The sequence below is a fragment of the Coenobita brevimanus genome, chromosome 98 (genome assembly GCF_032717465.1).
Source record: "Coenobita brevimanus isolate Jiangsu-jjx chromosome 98, ASM3271746v2, whole genome shotgun sequence".
Lineage (NCBI taxonomy): Eukaryota > Metazoa > Arthropoda > Malacostraca > Decapoda > Coenobitidae > Coenobita > Coenobita brevimanus.
In genome coordinates, this window is record NC_137051.1 from 21811369 (window position 1) to 21831536 (window position 20168).

At 40.7% G+C, this 20168-nt stretch overlaps 1 protein-coding gene across 1 annotated transcript in view; it reads left to right on the forward strand.

Moving 5' to 3' along the window:
* Positions 1-16964, forward strand: part of Alg12 (Alg12 alpha-1,6-mannosyltransferase) — a 261057-nt gene extending 244093 nt beyond the window's left edge. The window contains exon 11 of the mRNA XM_080283639.1: positions 16644-16964. Coding sequence (XP_080139765.1) covers positions 16644-16676 — 33 coding nt within the window. The 3' untranslated portion in view covers positions 16677-16964. The remainder of the gene's footprint in view (positions 1-16643) is intronic.
* Positions 16965-20168: the final 3204 nt, after the last annotated feature.

The window sequence follows — 20168 nt, forward strand, 5'->3', positions numbered from 1 at the left end:
TTCCCTTGAGTAAAAATGTAAGGGGGTCAGGGCTCAGGGAATGTTCAAGTTTCTTTGGCCAACTGTACAGCATTAAGACCTATGGTTGTTGTGATACAGAATTTTTGCAGAAGTAAGAATACAGTAGCTTTACGCTGTGTTTATGATTTAACAGACCTTGTTGAAATTTATTTGTTTGTAATAAAGTTGTATGTATTCATGCCATTTAGTTTTGGGAATATTGTTAAAATTTAACCCTCTGACGCCAGGTTCCTTGCACCCTATCCCCTTCTCACAACTGTGCTTATTTTTGTAATTTGAATTTTTGATTTTTTTTTTTTTTTTTTTAATTGTAAATCAATCACAAATTATACAAACACACAAAAAAAAAACATGTACTTAAACTTTGTATATCTCTACTAGTGTGTGGGTGGCTGACCGCATTCAGTACACATTACTCTGCCCCTCCATGTCCCCCCCCCACACCCACCCACCCAGCACACCACCTCTGTCCGAGCTAGTCTCTCCCTGCATCTTCAGGCACACGAGAGAGCCAGCCCAGCACGCTACTCTCAGTGAGTTCGGCATACTTTTAAGTTTGAACATGCCGTCAAAATATGAAAATGTCCTCAGATGTGAACCAGGATCAGAGGGTTAAAATTTGAGGTTTGCCTGTAGGCAACTTAGTACAGTACTGTTCAGCAACAACTTCAAAGTATGGCTGCAGAGTGATAGAAAATCTTTTTATAAATTTTACTGGTAATAGTTGCATAAAGCTGAAGAATTTTCCTGACCCGTTGCATTTCTTTGATCACATTAAGTAAAGATGAAAGGAAAAATTTACTTCTTTCTTTGAAAGGAAACTTCATAAAACACTGAAGTGCATTTTCCATTTCAGATTTTTAGTTAGGTTTGCATCAGAGCTCATGCTTTGTCTATTATTGAAAGAATGCAAAAAGAAATAAAAGTTTACCCCTTTCTGCTCATGAAATTTTTGGAGATAAAATTTACTCCTGCAGTTGCTCAGTTTAGTGTACTTCATGTAGCCAAACCATTGATTAATTTGTGTACTCACATGTGAGATTGGTAAATCCTGAAAATATGTTAATTATTGAATAAAAAGAGATGATCTGTTTTCCAAACAAACCAGCTGGAATAGAACCCACTTTCTAATAACTTTCTGCATTATTTTTCAAGGAAAAAACACTTCCTGTTGCTTCAAATGTATCATTTTGTAGAGGAAAGTCACCTTATATGCGAGTATTTTTATAACTGCCAAGTTCGAAAAGCTTATGTACTGTAGTACCACGTAACTTTATCATTGAATGCCTGTGAATTTGCCGCTTCTTCCAGAATGAAGTAGTTTTTCTAGTCTTGGATGTATATATAACCCATTGAATCAGATGACATATTTTTTAGTTTGTTCTTGCTACCATCACTCATTTATGTTTACTTTAGGAGATTCCAATCAGAGTGAAGGCGTTAATGAAGGTTGTATATAACCAATCTATTTCCAAAAATCCATTCTAAGTTAAACAGATTTATGAGGAGGTAGCAGGAATAAAACTAAAAATGTGTAATTGGATTGAAAGGGATGACATCAAGTGATTATATTGCATCATAAACTGATTGGTAATGTTTTGGGAAGTCCACATCATCATGTTGGTCAGGTGATGAGTAACTTGGCTCTTATGTGGTTACTTCCTGTGATAATACAAGTCAATTTATAAATATATTTGTACTGTTATAGTTAAAAATATAAAGTCTGGAACATACTTGATGAATTAAAGTACTGTTTGTACTGTAGTGATGATTGGATACCTGTTAGTTAAGTATCTCTTCAGTTATACTAAGAGTTTAATTTACTCTGGGAAATGAATAAACTGAGTCAGAGCATATATTTAAGAGTAAAATCACAAGCTGCACTTAACCACCAAGAAGGTAATACACTGGATAGCAAATTCATTATCTTGTGAGCTAATGCACTGTACCTGAAGTGAGTAGTAAGAAATATATATTGAAATCTCTTTCAGTAAATTCTTGGTGGCTGTTTGTAGCTTGTTAATGAAAATAACAACAGATGCCAGGAGTATGCAGTAGAGTTTTGTTGTGATGAGATATATTTTTTATAGTGATTTCACCTAAGAACAGGAAAAATGATGTTATTGGAAAATTTTAGAACACTTTTATTATGTCGACACAGTAATCCCTCTACTATCCGATGTAATAGAGCCAATGGCATGTCCGGAACGTGGTCCCGTCCGGAAAGTGGGCCTCTGCCTGCTGGACTGGTACTTATGACCCTAACCTAGCCTGACTTTGAAAGCCACCTAAATAACTCCCTACCAGACATACATAGCACTTAATTAGACCTATTTAAGACCCTATTCACACCAATAATGGACATAAAGCATGAAATAAATGAAAAGGAACCAGAGAATGAGGAATTAGAAGTGAGTATGGAAAATACTTTAGCCTAGCAGTGTACAGGGTACTGTACTTACAGCACATCTTTGGCTGCCTCCCCGAACTCTCTAAGGCTCTGGTAGTTTTGAAAATGCTCTTGAAGCATGTATAGTAATCCAGTGTTGTGCTACACTTAATTCTTTGCACTGAGTTATAATGTTTAACATTGCACATTCTTCTTAATTGCACCACGCCAGTTTCAACTGCCACTTTGCACTCCACACTTAATTCTTTGCACTCTAAATTCTAATTTCTTAACACTGCACAACACTGTAAAGTCCCACGTGGTCTAGTGGCGAGGTATTGCAGTTTATTCATAAAAAACGAGCACGTGTGGCATCCACTGTGATGGACGTCTCCCGTGAATGAAGTTAGGCAGTAACTGGGGACAGGGTTGCCTGATCTGAACTCAGCCACATTATCAAACTCCTCAATTTTCATTACCAAATTTAACTTTTCATTACCAAATTTAACTTTTCATTACCAAGTTCTTAAAGGAAGCATTTATTCTTCACTAATTATATGTGCAAATGGAAATATTCACTCTCCTTATAATCAGCAGCATGTTTACTTTTGCACTATGTATGCTAGCAGATTAATCAAAGAAAGCAGACAGTCCACTGTCTCCATTCTCTGTATTTTCATACATGTGAAAAATCTGCTTGGTAATGGATCGTGCTGATTCACTACCAAATGAACTTTTCAGTACCAAATTGGCCCACATTTGGTAATGAAAAATACCAAATGGCAACCGTGACTGGGGACGGTGGAGGAGGGAGGAAGGAATGGGTGAAGGGGCTGTGGTGTAAACAGCTGTTTGGCGCCATGCAGTGCGTGGCAATTTCAAATTATGGGTGGGAAAAATTTTGAATTTGGGGGGATTTTTTTTCTTTTTTTGGCCATTTTTGGGTTCCGAAGGTCCAGGCCCACAATGTCCGGTAAGTGGGGAGTCCGGAAAGTGGGCGTCTAGAAAGTACAGGGATTACTGTAATTACAGGTACTGCAGTGCCAGACCTTAACCCGCCGCGTGCCAGCTATTTTTAACCCTATGGGTCACCTCAGTGCCGGCCATTTTTCGACCTTTTTTTTATTGGGTAAAATGATAGATTTTGATGTGAAAACAATGAATTTCACCATTAAAATGCTCACCGAAGCTCAGAAATGGGTTTTATTGAGTCCTGCATACTTGTATACAGGTATACCCTCTCTCTCACGCTCACCACGTAGGTGAGAGAAAGCCGTTTTCTATGTAAGGTATACTCAGGTATTTATGCTGGGAAGGTATAACAATGTTCAGTACACTTTTCTGATTACTTATTACTTCAACATCTATCGCAATTTGCGTGTCTTTCTCACTGTGAATGCATTATCTTACACTTACTTAAAGATAGGTACAACCCGACTTCATTATGTACAGACCTGGCACTTAGAAGAAGGTATCTACAACTTGACTTCACTATATAGTCCCTACATTTACAAGAAAATATTTACTACTTACATTTACATGAAAATATTTACAAAATGCCTACACTATGTGCAGCACTGGGTGAGGCACACAGGCAGAGTGAGGCAGAGCAAGCGTGAGGGGGGAAGCGAGTGAGTGAATGGCCTTGACAGCCTGGGGGATGGTAGAGGAACAGTTACTAAACATGCCTGCCAATTTTTACCCGCGAATCTTGAAAAATTTGGTCACAGTGAATTTTTTTATTTCAAAATGTTTTAAAACGGCACTGGCACTGGCCGCGGAATTATGTCAGACCGTTTTAAAACGGCACTGGCACGCGGCAAGTTAATACCTTGAGGCAGTTGTTGGAATAACTATGAGATAAATGATAGTGAACACAGATTAACATCAGCATCACTTTTCTTGTTCTTCATGATCACTTGCTGAAAACAGCAGCAGTGTACGAGATGTATAATTTTATGTTGCAGTCCGGTGGTGACGCTTCTGGTGGCCTCGCCTAAAAGTGAATGTTCTGTGAGTGAGGATGTTTGTTTATGGTAGTGTTGGTAACTCAAGAGTGATCTAACCTGCCCATTGGACTAAAATTATACTACAAAAGTACTTGATAGTTTTTTTTTTTTTTTTCCCTTCAAACTAATGCTTAATTACTGTAGTTAGTCACAACTTAGTTTAGTTGTGTAGAGTTTATTGTTACTGTTGATGTAGCTGTAAGTTCACCATCATTATCATTACCCTGGTCTTCCCATCTGAATGGTAGAATCCAGAAACAAATGCAAAAAGCACAGAAAAGGGATAGCTTGCGAATAGCATACAGAATGAAATGAACCACATAATCAAATGCGCATCATCCAGACCATTGGAAGCCTGACTTCACCTCACAGACAAAGCCATTTAAACTTTCAAGTTTTTTGGTGAAATATTTTTTTTTAGTGACTTTATACACTTGTCAGTCTGTATTTCCATGTGACTCCGCATGCTCCTTTCAAATAACTTATTTCCACTGCCCTCACTCTTGACTTGTGTCCCTCCAACAAGGTTCAAGTTTCACTTCCATATGTTAGAGTTGGTATCACAATACTGTCATGCAGTTCACTTCGATGCTCACTTCCCTTTTAAATATCACTACTTTCAAAGAACCAGCAAACTTTCTTCCTTATTGTACACTTTCAAGCACTTCATCCTCAAAACTTTCATCCATACTCATTCACCAAGCCTTGCAGCTCCCCTCTGTCTTCACTTGACAGCAGGGCATCATCTGCAAACAGCAACAAAGGAAGTTTCCAAACGTTGCCCTCTTTCATTAGGGCCAATCCAACATCCACTGCCTTACCTTGTACCTCTTTTATAACCTCATCCATATACAGATTAAACAACCATGGAGACATCCCTGTTTCAATCCAACCTTCAAATAGAAAAATTCACTCAGTTCACTATTTACATGCACTGCAGCCTTAGCACCCTCATACATACTCTTCATGACATTCAGCAACTTCCCATTTACTCCATATGTTCTTAATACTTTCCACAATTCTTGTCTATCCACATTGTCATTTGGTTTCTCCAGTTATATCGGCATATGCTCCATAGGCAGGCTTGGATGAGGTAGAGAAGGATAGATTTTGGGATGACTTAATACATGTAGTAGGTGGTATGGGGGATGATGAGATAGTGGTTTTAAGAGAGGACTTAAATGGTCATGTAGGTGAAACAGGCCAAGGATATGAATTACACAAGGGATGTGCATATGGTACAAGAAATGAGGAAGGAGAAAGGATACTTGAGTTTGGAGAGGCGATGAACATGATTGTGTGCAACAAACATTTTAGGAAAAGAGAGAGTAAGTTGATTACATATGAGTCTGGGGGAATAGCAGTCAGGTAGATTATTTTCTGGTCAGGAGGACTGATAGAAAGTTAGTGAGGTATGTTAAAGTTATAGAGAGTGAGGAGTGTGTGCAGCAGCACAAATTATTGATATGTGACATGGTGTTTAAAGAACGAGTGATGAAAAAGAGGACTTATGTACCTAGGAGGAAAATATGGAAGCTGGAAAACCAAGCAGTAGGGGATGCTTTCTATTGGAAGATGAGGAAAGGGGTGGCTGAACAGAGAGCTGTTGACAGAGGCGTTAATGAACAGTACTGAGCCCTCAAGAACAACCTCTTGAGAGGTACTGATGCAGTATGTGGTTGGACAAGAGGCCCACCAAGACACAAAATAACTTGGTGGTGGGATGAGGGTGTAGAAGCTGCACTTAAGGAGAAAAGAAGGCTTTTTCCAGGAATGGAAGAAGGGTGGAAGCAAAGAGGAATACTTGGCTGCCAAGTGTAGGGCTAGAAGAAAGGTATACAGGGTGAAGTCTGAGTCCCAGGCTTTAATTGATAGCCTGAATTGTGTGGAAGGGAAGAATATAATATTTAAGGTGGGATATCAGGTGAAGAGGGATGATCGGGATATTATAGATGAGCAGTGTGTGAAGAATGATGAAGGAAGGGTAGTGGTGAACAGTCAGATTGATGCACGAAGAGAGCTTTATAGCCGGTTGTTGAATGAGGAGTTTGACTGGGACGGGGAAGGTTTGGAGCCAGCAGATCCAGTATTTGGCTCTTGGCCTTTGATTGACGCTGCTACTGTGTCTGTGAGGCAATAGGCAGGATGCAAGTGGGGAAGGCAGCAGATGTGTCTGAGTTGACTGCTGAAATGTTGAAGGCCTCGGGAGATACAGGAGTGAGGTTAGTCACTGACCTGATAAATATGATTATATATGAGTGTGTTGTCCCAGATGATTGGCTGAAGAGTGTAACTGCAAATGTGTACAAGGGGAAGGGTGATGCCCTGGAAAGAGAAAATTATAGGGGTATAAAGCTTTTAGATCCGATAATGAAGATAATGGAGAGAGTTCTAGAAGGTATGACAGGAGAAAGAGTGAATATTGATGAGATGCAGTTTGGGTTTATGCCAGGCAGGAGGACCACTGATGCTATATTCATTGTTTGATGGCTTCAGGAAAAATATATAGGAAAGAAAGGGGACCTGCACTTTGTTTTTGTTGCTTTGGAGAAGGCCTTTGACAGAGTCCCTAGAGAGGTGGTGAAGTGGGCAATGAGAGAGCCTGGGAGCAAGGAGTGGCTGGTTAGAGTAGTTATGGCCATGTATGTGGGTGCTTCCACCAAGGTAAAAGCGACTGGAGATTTGTGATGTGTTTTCCGTGAATGTTGGTGTGCATCTGGGGTCAGTTTTGAGTCCCATGTTGTTAATCATGGTACATAAAGCCCTCTCACATGACTTCAGAAATGGAGTCCCTTGGGAAATGTTGTATGCTGATGATTTGGTGTTGATTGCAGAGAATGAAAGGGAGGTGGAAGAAAGATGTAGGAAGTGGAGAGATGGTATGGGACACAAGGGCTTATGAGTGAATGGAGATAAAACAAAAGTAATGATATCTAGGGTAGGTTGCAGTACTGTCAAAGAAGAGGGAGAGTGGCCATGTGCAATTTGCCACAGGGGTGTGGGAAGTAATTCCATCTTGTGCAGTGTTTATGATTAAGTGGGTGCATAAGAGATGTAGCGGTATTAGAGGATGACTATGAGATAATGCTGATTTTGTGAGTGTGGTGTGTTGGGAAGAGCAGGTGGATATTACCATGTGTGAGAGGACTGAGCTTATTGGTGAGTCTCTTGAGTGTGTGGAAGAGTTTTGTTATTTGGAGACTTGTTATGTGCTGGAGGTGGGGCTGGAGCTAGCTCTGTGGCTAGGGTGAGAAGTGGTTGGAAGAAGTTCAGGGAGCTGTTGCCTCTTCTGACGTAGAGAGGGCTCTCCCTATGTACTGAGAGATCTTTGTATGCAGCATGTGTTAGGAATGTAGTACTGTATGGTAGTGAGACTTGGGCAATAAAGGAAGAGGATATTTACAGGCTCAAACATACAGAAATGACAATGATAAGGTGGATGTGCAGTGTGTCCTTGCGTGCAAGGCTTGGGGGGGCTGGGTTTACAATGGAAGAGTTGAGGTAGGATGGGACTGGAGTGTATTGGTGTTGTGATGAGGAGAGGTAGATTGAGGCATTTTGGGCATGTGGAGAGGATGGGGGATGATAATTGGGTGCAGAAAATGAGAAGCGTTAATATTGGGGGTGGGGTTGCAAGGGGTAAACTGAAAAAGACGTGGAACGAGGCCATTAAGTGTGACCTCAGGGTTAAGGGACTGAACAAGGAGGCTGCCATAGATCGAACAGCACGGAGAGCTGCCATTAGGTGACGAGGGCTGGTGCATGCAAGCATGTTGGAGCCTTCAAAAACAAATTGAAACGATATCCATGAAGGCCACATACAACTTTTTTCCCTTCTCTAGAAACTTTTCCACTAAAGACCTATGAATGAATACCGATCTACACAATCTCTTCCCTTCCTAAAACCTCCCTGTTCTTCTTCAACTAATTCCTCTGTTATTTCCCTAACTCAGTCAAGTGAGGTGGAAGGAGGGAGAGGAAGAGGGAGGCCAAGGATGAGATGGAGGGATGGAGTGGAGAGGTAAATGAAAGAGGGGGGTGTGAGCTGGGAGATGGACAGTGAAACGACAGGGGACAGGACGACGTGGAGGTTATTTGTTTGTGGCCACCCCTTATGGGATTGAGGGATCTGGCAATAGGTAGATAGATAGACTTACACATCTGCCTGATATGAGTCACTGTCATCTACCAAGTTAACAGAGAGAGTACCAAATCCTTGTTATATGCATCTCTGTGCATACTTCACCCATACATTTTGACCCCTTCTTAATTTTCAAACTTTTTCAACTTATCTCTCCATACTAAGCACTCATTTACCATATCCATCCACCTTCTTCTTGGCTTACCACACTGCCTCCTGCCTTCAAGCTCTCTTACATATATCTTTTTCACTACCCTATCTACTCCTTTTGCCAGCAAGCTCACTCACATATATCCTTTTCACCACCCTGTCTACTTGTTTTGCCATCAAGCTCACTCATATATGTCCTTTTCATCACCCTATCTATACCCCTTCTCTCTATGTGACCGCTTGTGACGTGAAGCCGAGATTCAAAGGTTTGGTTAGTGTGCAATGATTGTGTGGTCCATCATGATGAACGTGCTGTTTAATAGTTCTCCCAGTTATATCTTTTTTCATTTCAGGATCCCATCTCACTCTCATTTTTTAAAGTGGGAAGTAGTAATTGATAGATTTGTCTCCATATATCAGATTTTTTTTCTTGCTTTCTGGACCCTACCTGACCCCATCTTTATTCTTACTTAAGGGTGGGAATAAAGATTTGGATGATGATGATTTTTCTCTATAGATGCACATCACATCCATTTTTTGGATAGAGTTATTTCATCAGCTGTCAAGTTATGGGTGCCAGATCTGGGGTCTTATGCTTTTTAAACAATTTTATCCAAGCATACTGATCCATTGTCATTCCCTTGCTTCATTAAGTTTCAGCTCCTAACTTCACTTTCTTACACACTCATTTACTACATTGATCCACTTACATCTTGGCCTACAGTGTCTTGTCCCATCTACAGAACTTGGTTACATGTACCCTTTTCACCACAAAACATCCATTTTTTTTGTATGACTATACAATCTAAGCTGTACTCATGTATCAGTAGACTTCTTTACTCCATGTCTTGCATGAATCTGTTTCTTTTCATATCCTCTCCACACAAGCCACACAGATAACTTAACAGTCCCATTTTCTTTGCTCCCATCTTGACTCAGCACTCTCACAATAAACCAGTCTCACACTCATGTTAATGTAGACAGTGAAACATTTTCAAGCAATCCTCTTGTAGCCCATATACTCAGTCCTCTGCTATATATGAAGGCTTTCTTAACAAGATACTTCTTCCCTGAGCCAGTTCATTTTTTATTACCTTTTTATATATTTAGGTCTTTCCTGTAACTGCACTTACGTACCTAAACACTTTCACAAATTCATGTTTCTTCATTCTTCAGCACTTTGATGTGAGTAACTTTCTTTCCCAACAAACATGACTCTACTCTTATCTTCAGTGACTTTTAAGCCACATTTCTCACAGATATTCATGAAACTGAATCAGTTTGCAATAATCTGGATTACTAACAGCAAGCAGCACTCTAGACATTCCATTTTTTGACATTTCATCATCAGACCCACCTCCCTTTCTGCAACTTTATTTTTACTTCTCGCACAATTTCATTCATACTGAGTACTCACTGAGATGCTACACACACTTGTCTCACTTGAACAGTGATACCAAACCACTCACAAAGACATCCAACCACTCTTACACTGTCACCATAAAGAAATTTGACAATTCAGTCTTCCTTACACATGCATACATACAGTAAAACACTCCATGATTCTTCCTTGTTTATTAGTCAATATCCTTGCAACACCACACACAACTATCACATTCTTTACTATCCTTTGCTTGTATGCAGTCTACAAACTTTTCAAATCCATTCTCTTCCAATTCACTGACACCAACTAATTCATAATCTGTGGTCCATATTCATCTGCCATTCCCTTGTTTCTCTCCATTTCAGTCTTTCTCTCTTAGTGCACCTCATGCCTTTTCCTCTGAGTCTTTCTGTTTAAATTACACACCACAGTTACATGATGAGAGCAATCTCTGCACTTTCTTCTCACCTCTCTTCTATCAGTAACACAACTCCCAAGCATCCTCTGTGCAGGCACATAATCAATTACATTAGTCTCCTCTCACTATTTTTTCTCCAGTCTTTCTGTACCACGCATAATTATGTACTACTTGGTGTGAAACATAGATTACTACTGCTTAGCTTTCTTTCTTAAAACATGTCCTTGAGTTTCTGTCCATTATCATTTTCCCTTGGCATTGTAAAATGACCTGTTAAATCATTCATAGTGCCTGTATCATCTCTTCTATTCAGATAACCCATTACAAACACCCAGCCCCCTGACACAGGTTACCACTATTTGATCCTAAAGCTTGTCCTTTTTTTTGCATACCTCTATCTTTACGAGGCACAACTGTGTCCATAAACAGAGATTCGCATTTAGTTTTATTGTCTGTTTCAATGTCCTCTGCTGGTGGGTTGTGGAAATATTTCATTGCCTGATGCACTGATGTTTAGAGCATCAAGTATTAAGGTAAATAGTTCCACATCCCACCAACAGATTACACTACAGTAGATATCACAGGTAGCTATGTATCCGCACTAATGCTATAATCAGTGTCAGATTCATCCCAAAATTTAACATATATGGATCTTAGTAGATATATTTATGATCATTCTGTTATTTATCATTCATCACCGTAGCAGTTCTGTCTCTGCCATACCAATGCTTGCTCATACTTAATCTTGTACATACACTTTCCCATTCATTCAATATGCCACCTCTCATCTTTTTTGTGAACAGCAGTATCACATTGGTCTTGTTTCCTTAAAAATATTCACCATTTGTACTTTTTACATTATTTTTCCCCATGTTCCACATTCCACATAGCTGTATGGACATGCCTTGTTTTACTGGCTCCTAGTCTTACACTGAAACCAGATCTTAGGTTTGTGGATTGTCTTGAGGCAGATTATAGAGGATCAGAGGCACTCTCTCCCATTTAGCCTTCACAACACAGAGGGAATACTGTACAGTACAGAGGCAGCATTCCTTGTTTTCTACAAGGATAAATTTTATAGGTACTCACCTAAACAATGAAATAGTTTTCTGATTCACAAGGAGCCATATGGCCTGTCACTTAGTGCAGAGTCACTTGTACGTAACATTACATCGAGTGTGTTGATTTAAGGTGCCCCCACTTACCACAGGGAGTGGGATGGCTTAGAGGTAAAGCGCTTGACGTTAAGCTGCGACATTGAGAGTTCTTGCCTCACCCGGATAGCTACCTTGCTGGGAAGGGTAACACTCTTTCGTCACTTTAGCTGGGCTATATGATCTATCCAGGTCTAGCTCGGGGGATTATTCCTCTTCCCCACCTACCATAATTTGATTGTAAAGATTCACTCTTCACTGGATGAACAATTGCAGCACTACATTAAGGAACAGTGTAGTGCATTATTTTAGTAGTCACTTTCATCATGTCACTCTCATCTTAAATGTCAGGACCAACTTGCCTAACCCCGGGCTCCTACGCTCCTCATGGGACAACACAGGATTGGATGATGGATGGATGGACTCATACTTGTCAAAATGATTAATTTAGTTTCCTGTGATTCTTTAGCACAGCACTGTATTATACTGTTGAAGTTTTATGATGACATTAGTGCAGGTACTTGTGGCAGCTCTGGTCATTAAAATGATTATATATTATTATACATCAAAGAAATTTGGTAGGTGGGGATGTTCACCATCCACTTACTCAATGTAGTGTTGCTTTGGGTGTCTGTCCTTTCCTCTCTTCCTTCCTTCCTTCCTCCTCTTTCTTTCCTTCCTTTTTTACTCCTCCTCCTGCCTACGGGTGACTTTACGCTCCCTTATGTCTTTCTTCCCTTCATTCTTTCCTCTTCCTTCTGCATACAGTGAGTGACAAGCCAAATGGTTTCCAGTACACCAGGAAACCATTTACTATGCTGGGTGGCAACCATATAACCAAATTATGGCGCCTGGTGGTTTAGCGAGTAGTTAAGGCGCTCCAGTCAGTTTAAGCCAGTGCAGGTTTATATCCATGGGGTGGTTGGGGTTTATTGCTCACATTATGTCACTCTGGGATGAGTGTGGCTTGCCACTCTCATCTTAAATATTAGGACCAACTTGCCTAGCCCCGGGCTCCTATGCTTCTCATGGGGCAACATAGGACTGGATGATGGATGGATGGATGGATGGATACATCAAAGAAGATACTATGTACAGTTCCGAGGGGTGGGGGGACAATACTGTTCAGGTTGTACTGCATTTGTATGACTACACAACTACACTACCATGCTGTACCAGACAGATGACTAAAAATGTCAGTTGCATTCATGGTAAGTACAACAAGAATGTTGTGTAATAGTCAGTCTCATATTGCCTTACTAATAAATGCAAAGGTACAAATTTAAATGAATCCCATTATACACAATACTGTTACAGTAATGCAGAGATCATACTGTACAGAATCATGGACTGTCAGAATACTGTTCATTATAGTAATTCAATTAATGACATTACTGTTTCACTTCAGGAAGATGGAAACTGCCATGGATCATCTTTGGATATGATGGTGAACCGAATTAGAAACTTTTCTTGGAATCTCTTCATCTTCTGTATCATCTGCTACATTGGCCTCTCTCTCTACTGAGGTCACCTGCTGCATTATCATGGGGGACAAAGTTTTGTCTGTCTAAATTTTTGTTGTAAGGAAGTGAGCTGTATTACAGTATATGACCATATTATGAACTGTTTTAAGTAAAATTTTATGTAAGTTGTCATTCTCAGCACTGAAATATAACTACAGTACTGGTAATGTGGATGATGAGATCAGTAACTACTTCAGGTTAATTACTGGACTGAATTTGGAACATGAATCCTTATGATCATGTCCCACTTGACAGCTTTATTGCTTATTTTAATGGAAATGAAAAAAGTTTATATTAGTTTTTCACTGTTCAGTTTTGACTCCTCTAATATGGTAATACATCTTGGAATCTGGATGTTTTCACATATAATTTTTTAAATATAATATATGCAAAACAGATTTAAAATTAGGAGTCATAAAATCAGCTTATGATTAAATAAAGATGACAACATTTGATTACATAGTATGACAGTAATATTTTGCCTAGACAAAGTATGACTAAATTGTTTACTGACCTCACTATGTTACTGCCCTAACAGTACAGATGGGGACTAAACGATGTGGCTTAACAAATGATATACAGTATAGTAGAAACTGACAATATTTGTAAGTTCCACAAGGAGTTTTTAATGATGCTTTGGGAACATATGTTAAATTCAATAAATCAGCGTCATAGTTTAACTGAGGTGCATATAAAGAAAAATTCAATTTGCAATAATTTTCAAAAACATAAAATGAAAATGAAAATATTTGTTGCCAAATTTTGAATGTACAGTACATGACTTTTCAACCAACCAGTATGTTTCAGGGATTCAAGAGATAGAGTGTACAGTCAGTAAAAAATGATGGAATATAGCATAGAAATATACAGAAAATGAAGATCCCATGTATTTGCTCATACAGAACTTCACGTGAGAAGTTCATGATCTTTACGTCTGATAGTGGGGTAGAGTTCTTATGACCTGCTTCACAGCATTTTGTGCCCCTGCCTTTTAGCAGTGGTGACATTATGTTACGGTTTCCTTTTGCGCCTGAATTACGCAGATGGAATTTTTATAGCTACATCATTAAAATTCTCAAAAAAAATATTTGTACGGTAATTCATATGAGCACTGATAAGTTTATCAGCCTGCTTGGAGTCCAGAGAGTAAATGTAAATGTCAGCTATTATTGTTTGGGTGTATAGTACACCCCTCCGTGTTAAACAGGAATATGAATAGATATATTATCTATATCCAGTTACTGTGAGTACTCACATAACGTGTGAATACTGTACCAGGAAGGTCCTGCTGTATGAGATTTCTGTGTTATAGGGCCATATGTTTGCATGTTAGAGGGTTTCACGGTACCCAAGCCAACCCCAAGTTCACCTTTTGGGGCTTTTTTTTTTTTTTCCTCAGGACATTTACCCACCCAAAAAAAGACTTCTTTACATACACTGAAGGATTCCTTACCTTGAATGGAAGAGGTTGTGGGCTTGCTGGGGGGAGGCGGAGTGGGGTTCCTTGGCCAAAAAAAGGGTTTATGATGGAAGAGTTGAGAGGTAGGATGGGACTGGAGTGTATTGGTATTGTGATGGGGATAGGTAGATTTAGATGGTTTGGGTATGTGGAGAGGATGGGGGATGATAACTGGGTGCAGAAGGTAAGAAGTGTTATTATTTGGGGTGGGGTTGTGAGGAGTAGACTGAGAAAGACGTGGGACGAGGTCATTAAGTATGACCTCAGGTTTAAGAGATTGAAAAGGGAGGCTGCAATAGATCGTGCAGCATGGAGAGCTGCCATTGGGTGACCAAGGCTGATGCATGCAAGCACGTTGGAGCCTTCAAAAACGAAAATGAAAACGATCACACAGAGCACGTGTACAGCCAGATTGCGGGGAGAGGGTAGGCTCAACTAGGGTAGGAATGCTCAGTGGACAATGATGACACCCCGTACAGACACATGACAGCCATACATCATAGGTTGATGCAACCTGCGCTATGACTATCACTGGCTGCATTATGTTTGTTCAAACTGTGTTATGACCCAAATTTTCTGCATTATGACTGTTTGAACCACAATTTGGGGCCTCTGGCAGCGTTGTGTCTGTTGTCACCGCATAGTATGTTCTCAAAAACATGGGCACCTATCTCCGCCCGCGTAATGTCTATCATTTTCACATTGTGACAAATTTTTGGCATCAAATTTTGCCTTCTGTTTTATGTGAGTTACGCACTGTAGGATCACACGTTATGTGAGTGCTGACTGTATTACTTTACAGTATACTAATACAGTACTCATATGGAAAGGTGTGGGGGGATATTACAATTTTTATAAATATATTACTGTATTATTATAAATACTCCACAATATTAGTACCAGTAAATTAATTTACATTTTTTAGCATTTACTGTATATTGGGTATATACATTGGCAACTAAAAAAAAAAAATTGTACATTTTTATCACTCACACTCAGCTTAATGCTTCAGCCACTCATCAGGGGCACAATCAGTTTATATTCTAAAATTACATTACTATGTGTGATGCTTCATTTAGTATTTCCAAGAGGTTAGGCAGGAGTGACATAACATAGACAAATATGGTAACTTAGAATGGCAGAGCAGATAGCAGAAATGTGGCTTGCAGAATTTATTATTAGGAAGGAGATGCATTACTGGAGTATGACTTGCATTATATACAAAGAAACGACCAAGATGACCTCACCGATCAGCAAGAGTATATTTGAACTGAGTGAGTGCAGTACTATTCCATCAGTAATATCTGCTTCAAAGCACTGCACAAATTTCCTCCCTTTATCAGTCAGTATTATGTCGAGGTACTTTTGGAACCCACTCTATCATGACAGCAAATTGCTGTACAGCATTGCTTCTGAATCCAAATGAGATCTGCAAGGTGCTGTCAGTCATGCAGTATACCATTTCCCAAGAGGTTTGAGCAAAACCACCCACCATCAAGTGTGGATTAATGTGCAGTGGCATAAATATTCATTTGGGCTTGGCTTGTGCCCTCCAGAACACTTGTGCAGTATTTTCTCCTTACCACAACAACAAAATCATATATGTAGTGTTGATAAGAAATGTGTGTTTGTGTATCCATTGAGCAGTAAAAAGAACAGTAATCAAACATTCTCAGTTCTGTTGGAAGGTATATAAATTTTTCAGTACAGAATACAACATCTATTGCCATTAATATTAAGGAAATTTTTAACAGTTTCTAGCTTCTCAGTACAGAAATAGGTCAGTTAAAATTTTGCATTGAAACACAAATAAACTAAGCTTTTGAAGAATATTTTGAGCTGAAACTACCATACTTAAATTCTATGTAGAAAAAGATTCAGTACTGACAGCTGCATTTTGCTTATAAAGAAATAGATATATCCCTCCTCTCACATAGCTAGGGGGTACTAAATTATCAGAGTACAATTTAAGGTAAAGTTTTTTTTTTTTTTCAGAAATGTCTGTCAACCCAGTGCTGGACAAATTAGGCATAGTTATTTCATGTACAGTGTTTATCATAAATATTGTATGAAGGATCATGTCCAGCAATATAACAAGTTTAGCCTGAGCTGAAAAACACAAACCCAAGCTCCACGGTATGGTATGATGTAGATATCCTGACAGAATTTCCATGGATTTCAAGTAAAGAAGTAATATCTTTACTATAATACAGGTATATCAAAGGTAATACTGTAATATTTAAATGCTGCTGCTTGCCCTTGGGTTCGACTAATACACTGTCAACAAGTAGTATGCAGAGATCGCTGTTTTGTAAAATAGAATGGTTTAGTGACGATTTTGCAATATATATTAATGAAAGTTAATGTGGTATACTTTCCCAATTTATAAGTATTGTTGTTGTTGTTGTTGTTGTTCCCTAGGCAGTCTGGCCGAACAACCCCGAGTCCCTTTGGAAGGCCATGGCCGAGACTGGGCTTTCCCACAGAGCTCTCAAAGAGTGTATGTTGTGTTGTTGGCGTAGGTGATTGTGTGCAATGCAGTCTTCCATAATGTGCTTAATAGTATGGGGTGCTGTGTTGCATCCTGGAGAGGCATCAGCAACGGAGTCATCCAGCCTCTTCTGGTAGCTTAAGAGGGCTGGATGGTGCCCAGATCTCAGCCTGGCCAAGTGGACCCTGTCCTCACGAGGGAGATAGGATTCAGAAGGGTGGATGTCAGGGGGCCGTGCATGCAGCTGTGTGTTGTCTTTAAGTGACTGAATGGAGCGGCGAGTGATCTAAGTGTGGATATGCTTATGGAAGCTGGTCTGAGGTGGGCGAGATGACAGTATTTGTGTATGGTATTGTGTGCTGGGTGTTGTTTTGATGTTCCTTGGTGTGGGTGGATGTGCTGCCACGTAATATAGTGGATGTTGTGGGTTTGTGGAGGCTGCAGCAAGAAACTCGGTGCCTCTCATGTCTAGGTGATCCTTGACTTTGAGGACTTTGGTTTCTTGATGTAGGTCATCTGTGATGAGTATTGTGATGAGTATGTCCTCTGGCCAAAGAAGTAAGTGCATGTACAATGAGTATTGTACAGCACTTACTTCTTTGGCCAGATGACATACATTTTTTTAATTTTTATTGCTGCACCCAGATTGTATGTGGTTAAAGGCTGTCCAATCTTGATATATCTGTAAGTCACACCCCCTTCCCCCAGCGCCTAACAGTTATCGTATGGCTGGCTTGGCTGTATCACTTACAGTCATACCACGGAGATGATAAGATCTCATAATAACATTAATCGTGTGATATAAGAATGTTTTAATACTTGTAGATCTGCAGTTATTTGTATTAAATAATTTTCCCTTATATCACTATACCATAAATGTTTTGTCTATAGAAATGAATTTCCAAAAGGTAAAGAGAGGCTACAGTAATAAAATCAGAGCGAGAATAAGTATATTAATGGTTGAAGAATGTTTATACAGTACCACTTTTTACTTATCACTGATATTTACAGCAACAATCGAATCAATTCAAGAATGAATTAAGAATTATCAGACAGTCAATTATCTTGATTTTTTTTTTTTTTTTTTTTTTTTTTTTTTTTTTTTTTTGTCTGACTCTGGGCATAGGCTTCACAGCCTGCTTCCAAAGCCCAGTAGTCCTCCTACATACCATACACCTCTACATGTCACCACTTCGGTGCTAACACCCACCATCCATATTGAGTACATGCTAGGGCTGTCTCATACTGGACTGGTATATTGATATTAGTGGGGGTATTTTTTACGACATGTCGGCGGGTCTTCTGGTAGATCGGTAAAGTCTGCTTTTATGAAATTCAAATCCTTAAACTGTTCCCTGCCCCAGCAGGGATTTGAACCTGGGTCCGGTTGGACTGCAGGCCACCTCTCTACCGACTGAGCCACCGCCTTACCATGGTCACATAAAATTTTATGAAAAGTATGGCAGAGTTGAGAAGAGAACTTTTTATGCAAAGATTTGGGAGCACATGGGCTTGTATGATTGGGTGGTGTGCCCTACCATCCCTCCCTCCTTTGTCTCTGTGTACTGCAGTCACTCTCTCATAATGTGCAGTGATTACAGTGTTTGTAAGTGTTATGCTGGATGTTTTTAGACCGACTTCTCGTTCTAAAGACACCAGCGACTGAGAGGGGTCCTCTTTCTAGACCGGAAATAGAACACTTACAAAGGAACAGGGCATAATAACTCGGCAGGACACCTTAACACATCTATTGTCTTAGTTCAATTCCCTTACAATATACATACAAAGATATACTGAATATGGATGGGGTAAAGTGACAGGTTAATTGATATTAGCATAACATATCACATGGGCACTGTGTTTACACCTGAGTTAATACATGAGAGAATATCACATAGCCGTGGTGATACTGTTCACACACTAGATCTCTTTGGACTGTACATGGTAGGTTGGTCTCTTAGCCACACACTAGCATATTACTCTGGTTCTGGGGCACATAGACATACACACAGCACTCTGGGTAAACTGGAGTAGAGACCTTTCTGGATAGTGTTTCTGTCTCACTGTTTCTATATCACCTTCAGTCACTGTCACTGTTAAGTCTTTAGCACGACACTTGGGTCTGGAGGCATCGTTACTGGGCTGCTGAGGTCTGGGCTTAATTGAGGTGGTGCCCAGGAGTGGGAGGGAGCCCTTCCGGGAAGCCCTCCTGCAGAAGGCTCGGGACAGCTCTCGGGGGCATTACGGCCCAGGCGCGTATCTGGTCTGGGGTGCAGGGAGGCCCTTTTCTGTTCGGGCCTTGACCTGGTGAGGGGCCCTCAGGACTGGGGCCAAACAGTGTCAGGAGTCGGGCCTGCTGCTTCTTGTTCCTGGCGGAGGGATGACGGTGAGGGAGGCCAGAGCAGTCCCACCCTGAGGTCTGGGGGCTCACCCTGGAAGGAAGGGGACTGCGGTCGCCACTGGGTGGAGGTGCCATCAGGGGTTGACTGCTGCACCTTGCCCGTGGTCAGGGTCCGACGTCGTCCAGGGGCAGACTGTAGGGTGTGAACCCCGCCCTCGGTGACAGGATCTCGCCACCACTCCTGGAACGGCAGCACCTCTGGGGAACCACACCTCGCGCAGCCGAGGGGTGGAGAGTGGGCCGCGCAAGGGACCTTCTCCTCTGGGAGAACCTTCAGGACTGTGGATGAAGGGCATACAGTGGCCGTCCCTTCCCCGACGCGTACAGTGACTGTCATCACAGTTCCACAGCCCTTTGGGGTAGCAGCAGAAGGATGTACAGTGGCCGTTCCTTCCCCTATGCATACAGTGGCCATTGTCGCGGGGCTGCTCCTGAAGGAGGAAGAGGCAGATGAGGGATGTACAGTGGCCATTCCCTCCCCGGTACGTACAGTGGCCATTACCATGGGTCTGCCTGTCCAACGAGAAGTAGCTGAGGGACGTACAGTGGCCGTTCCCTCCCCGGTACGTACAGTGGCCATTACCGTGGGGCTACTCCAGTAGGAGGCGGAGGAGGTGGATGAGGGATG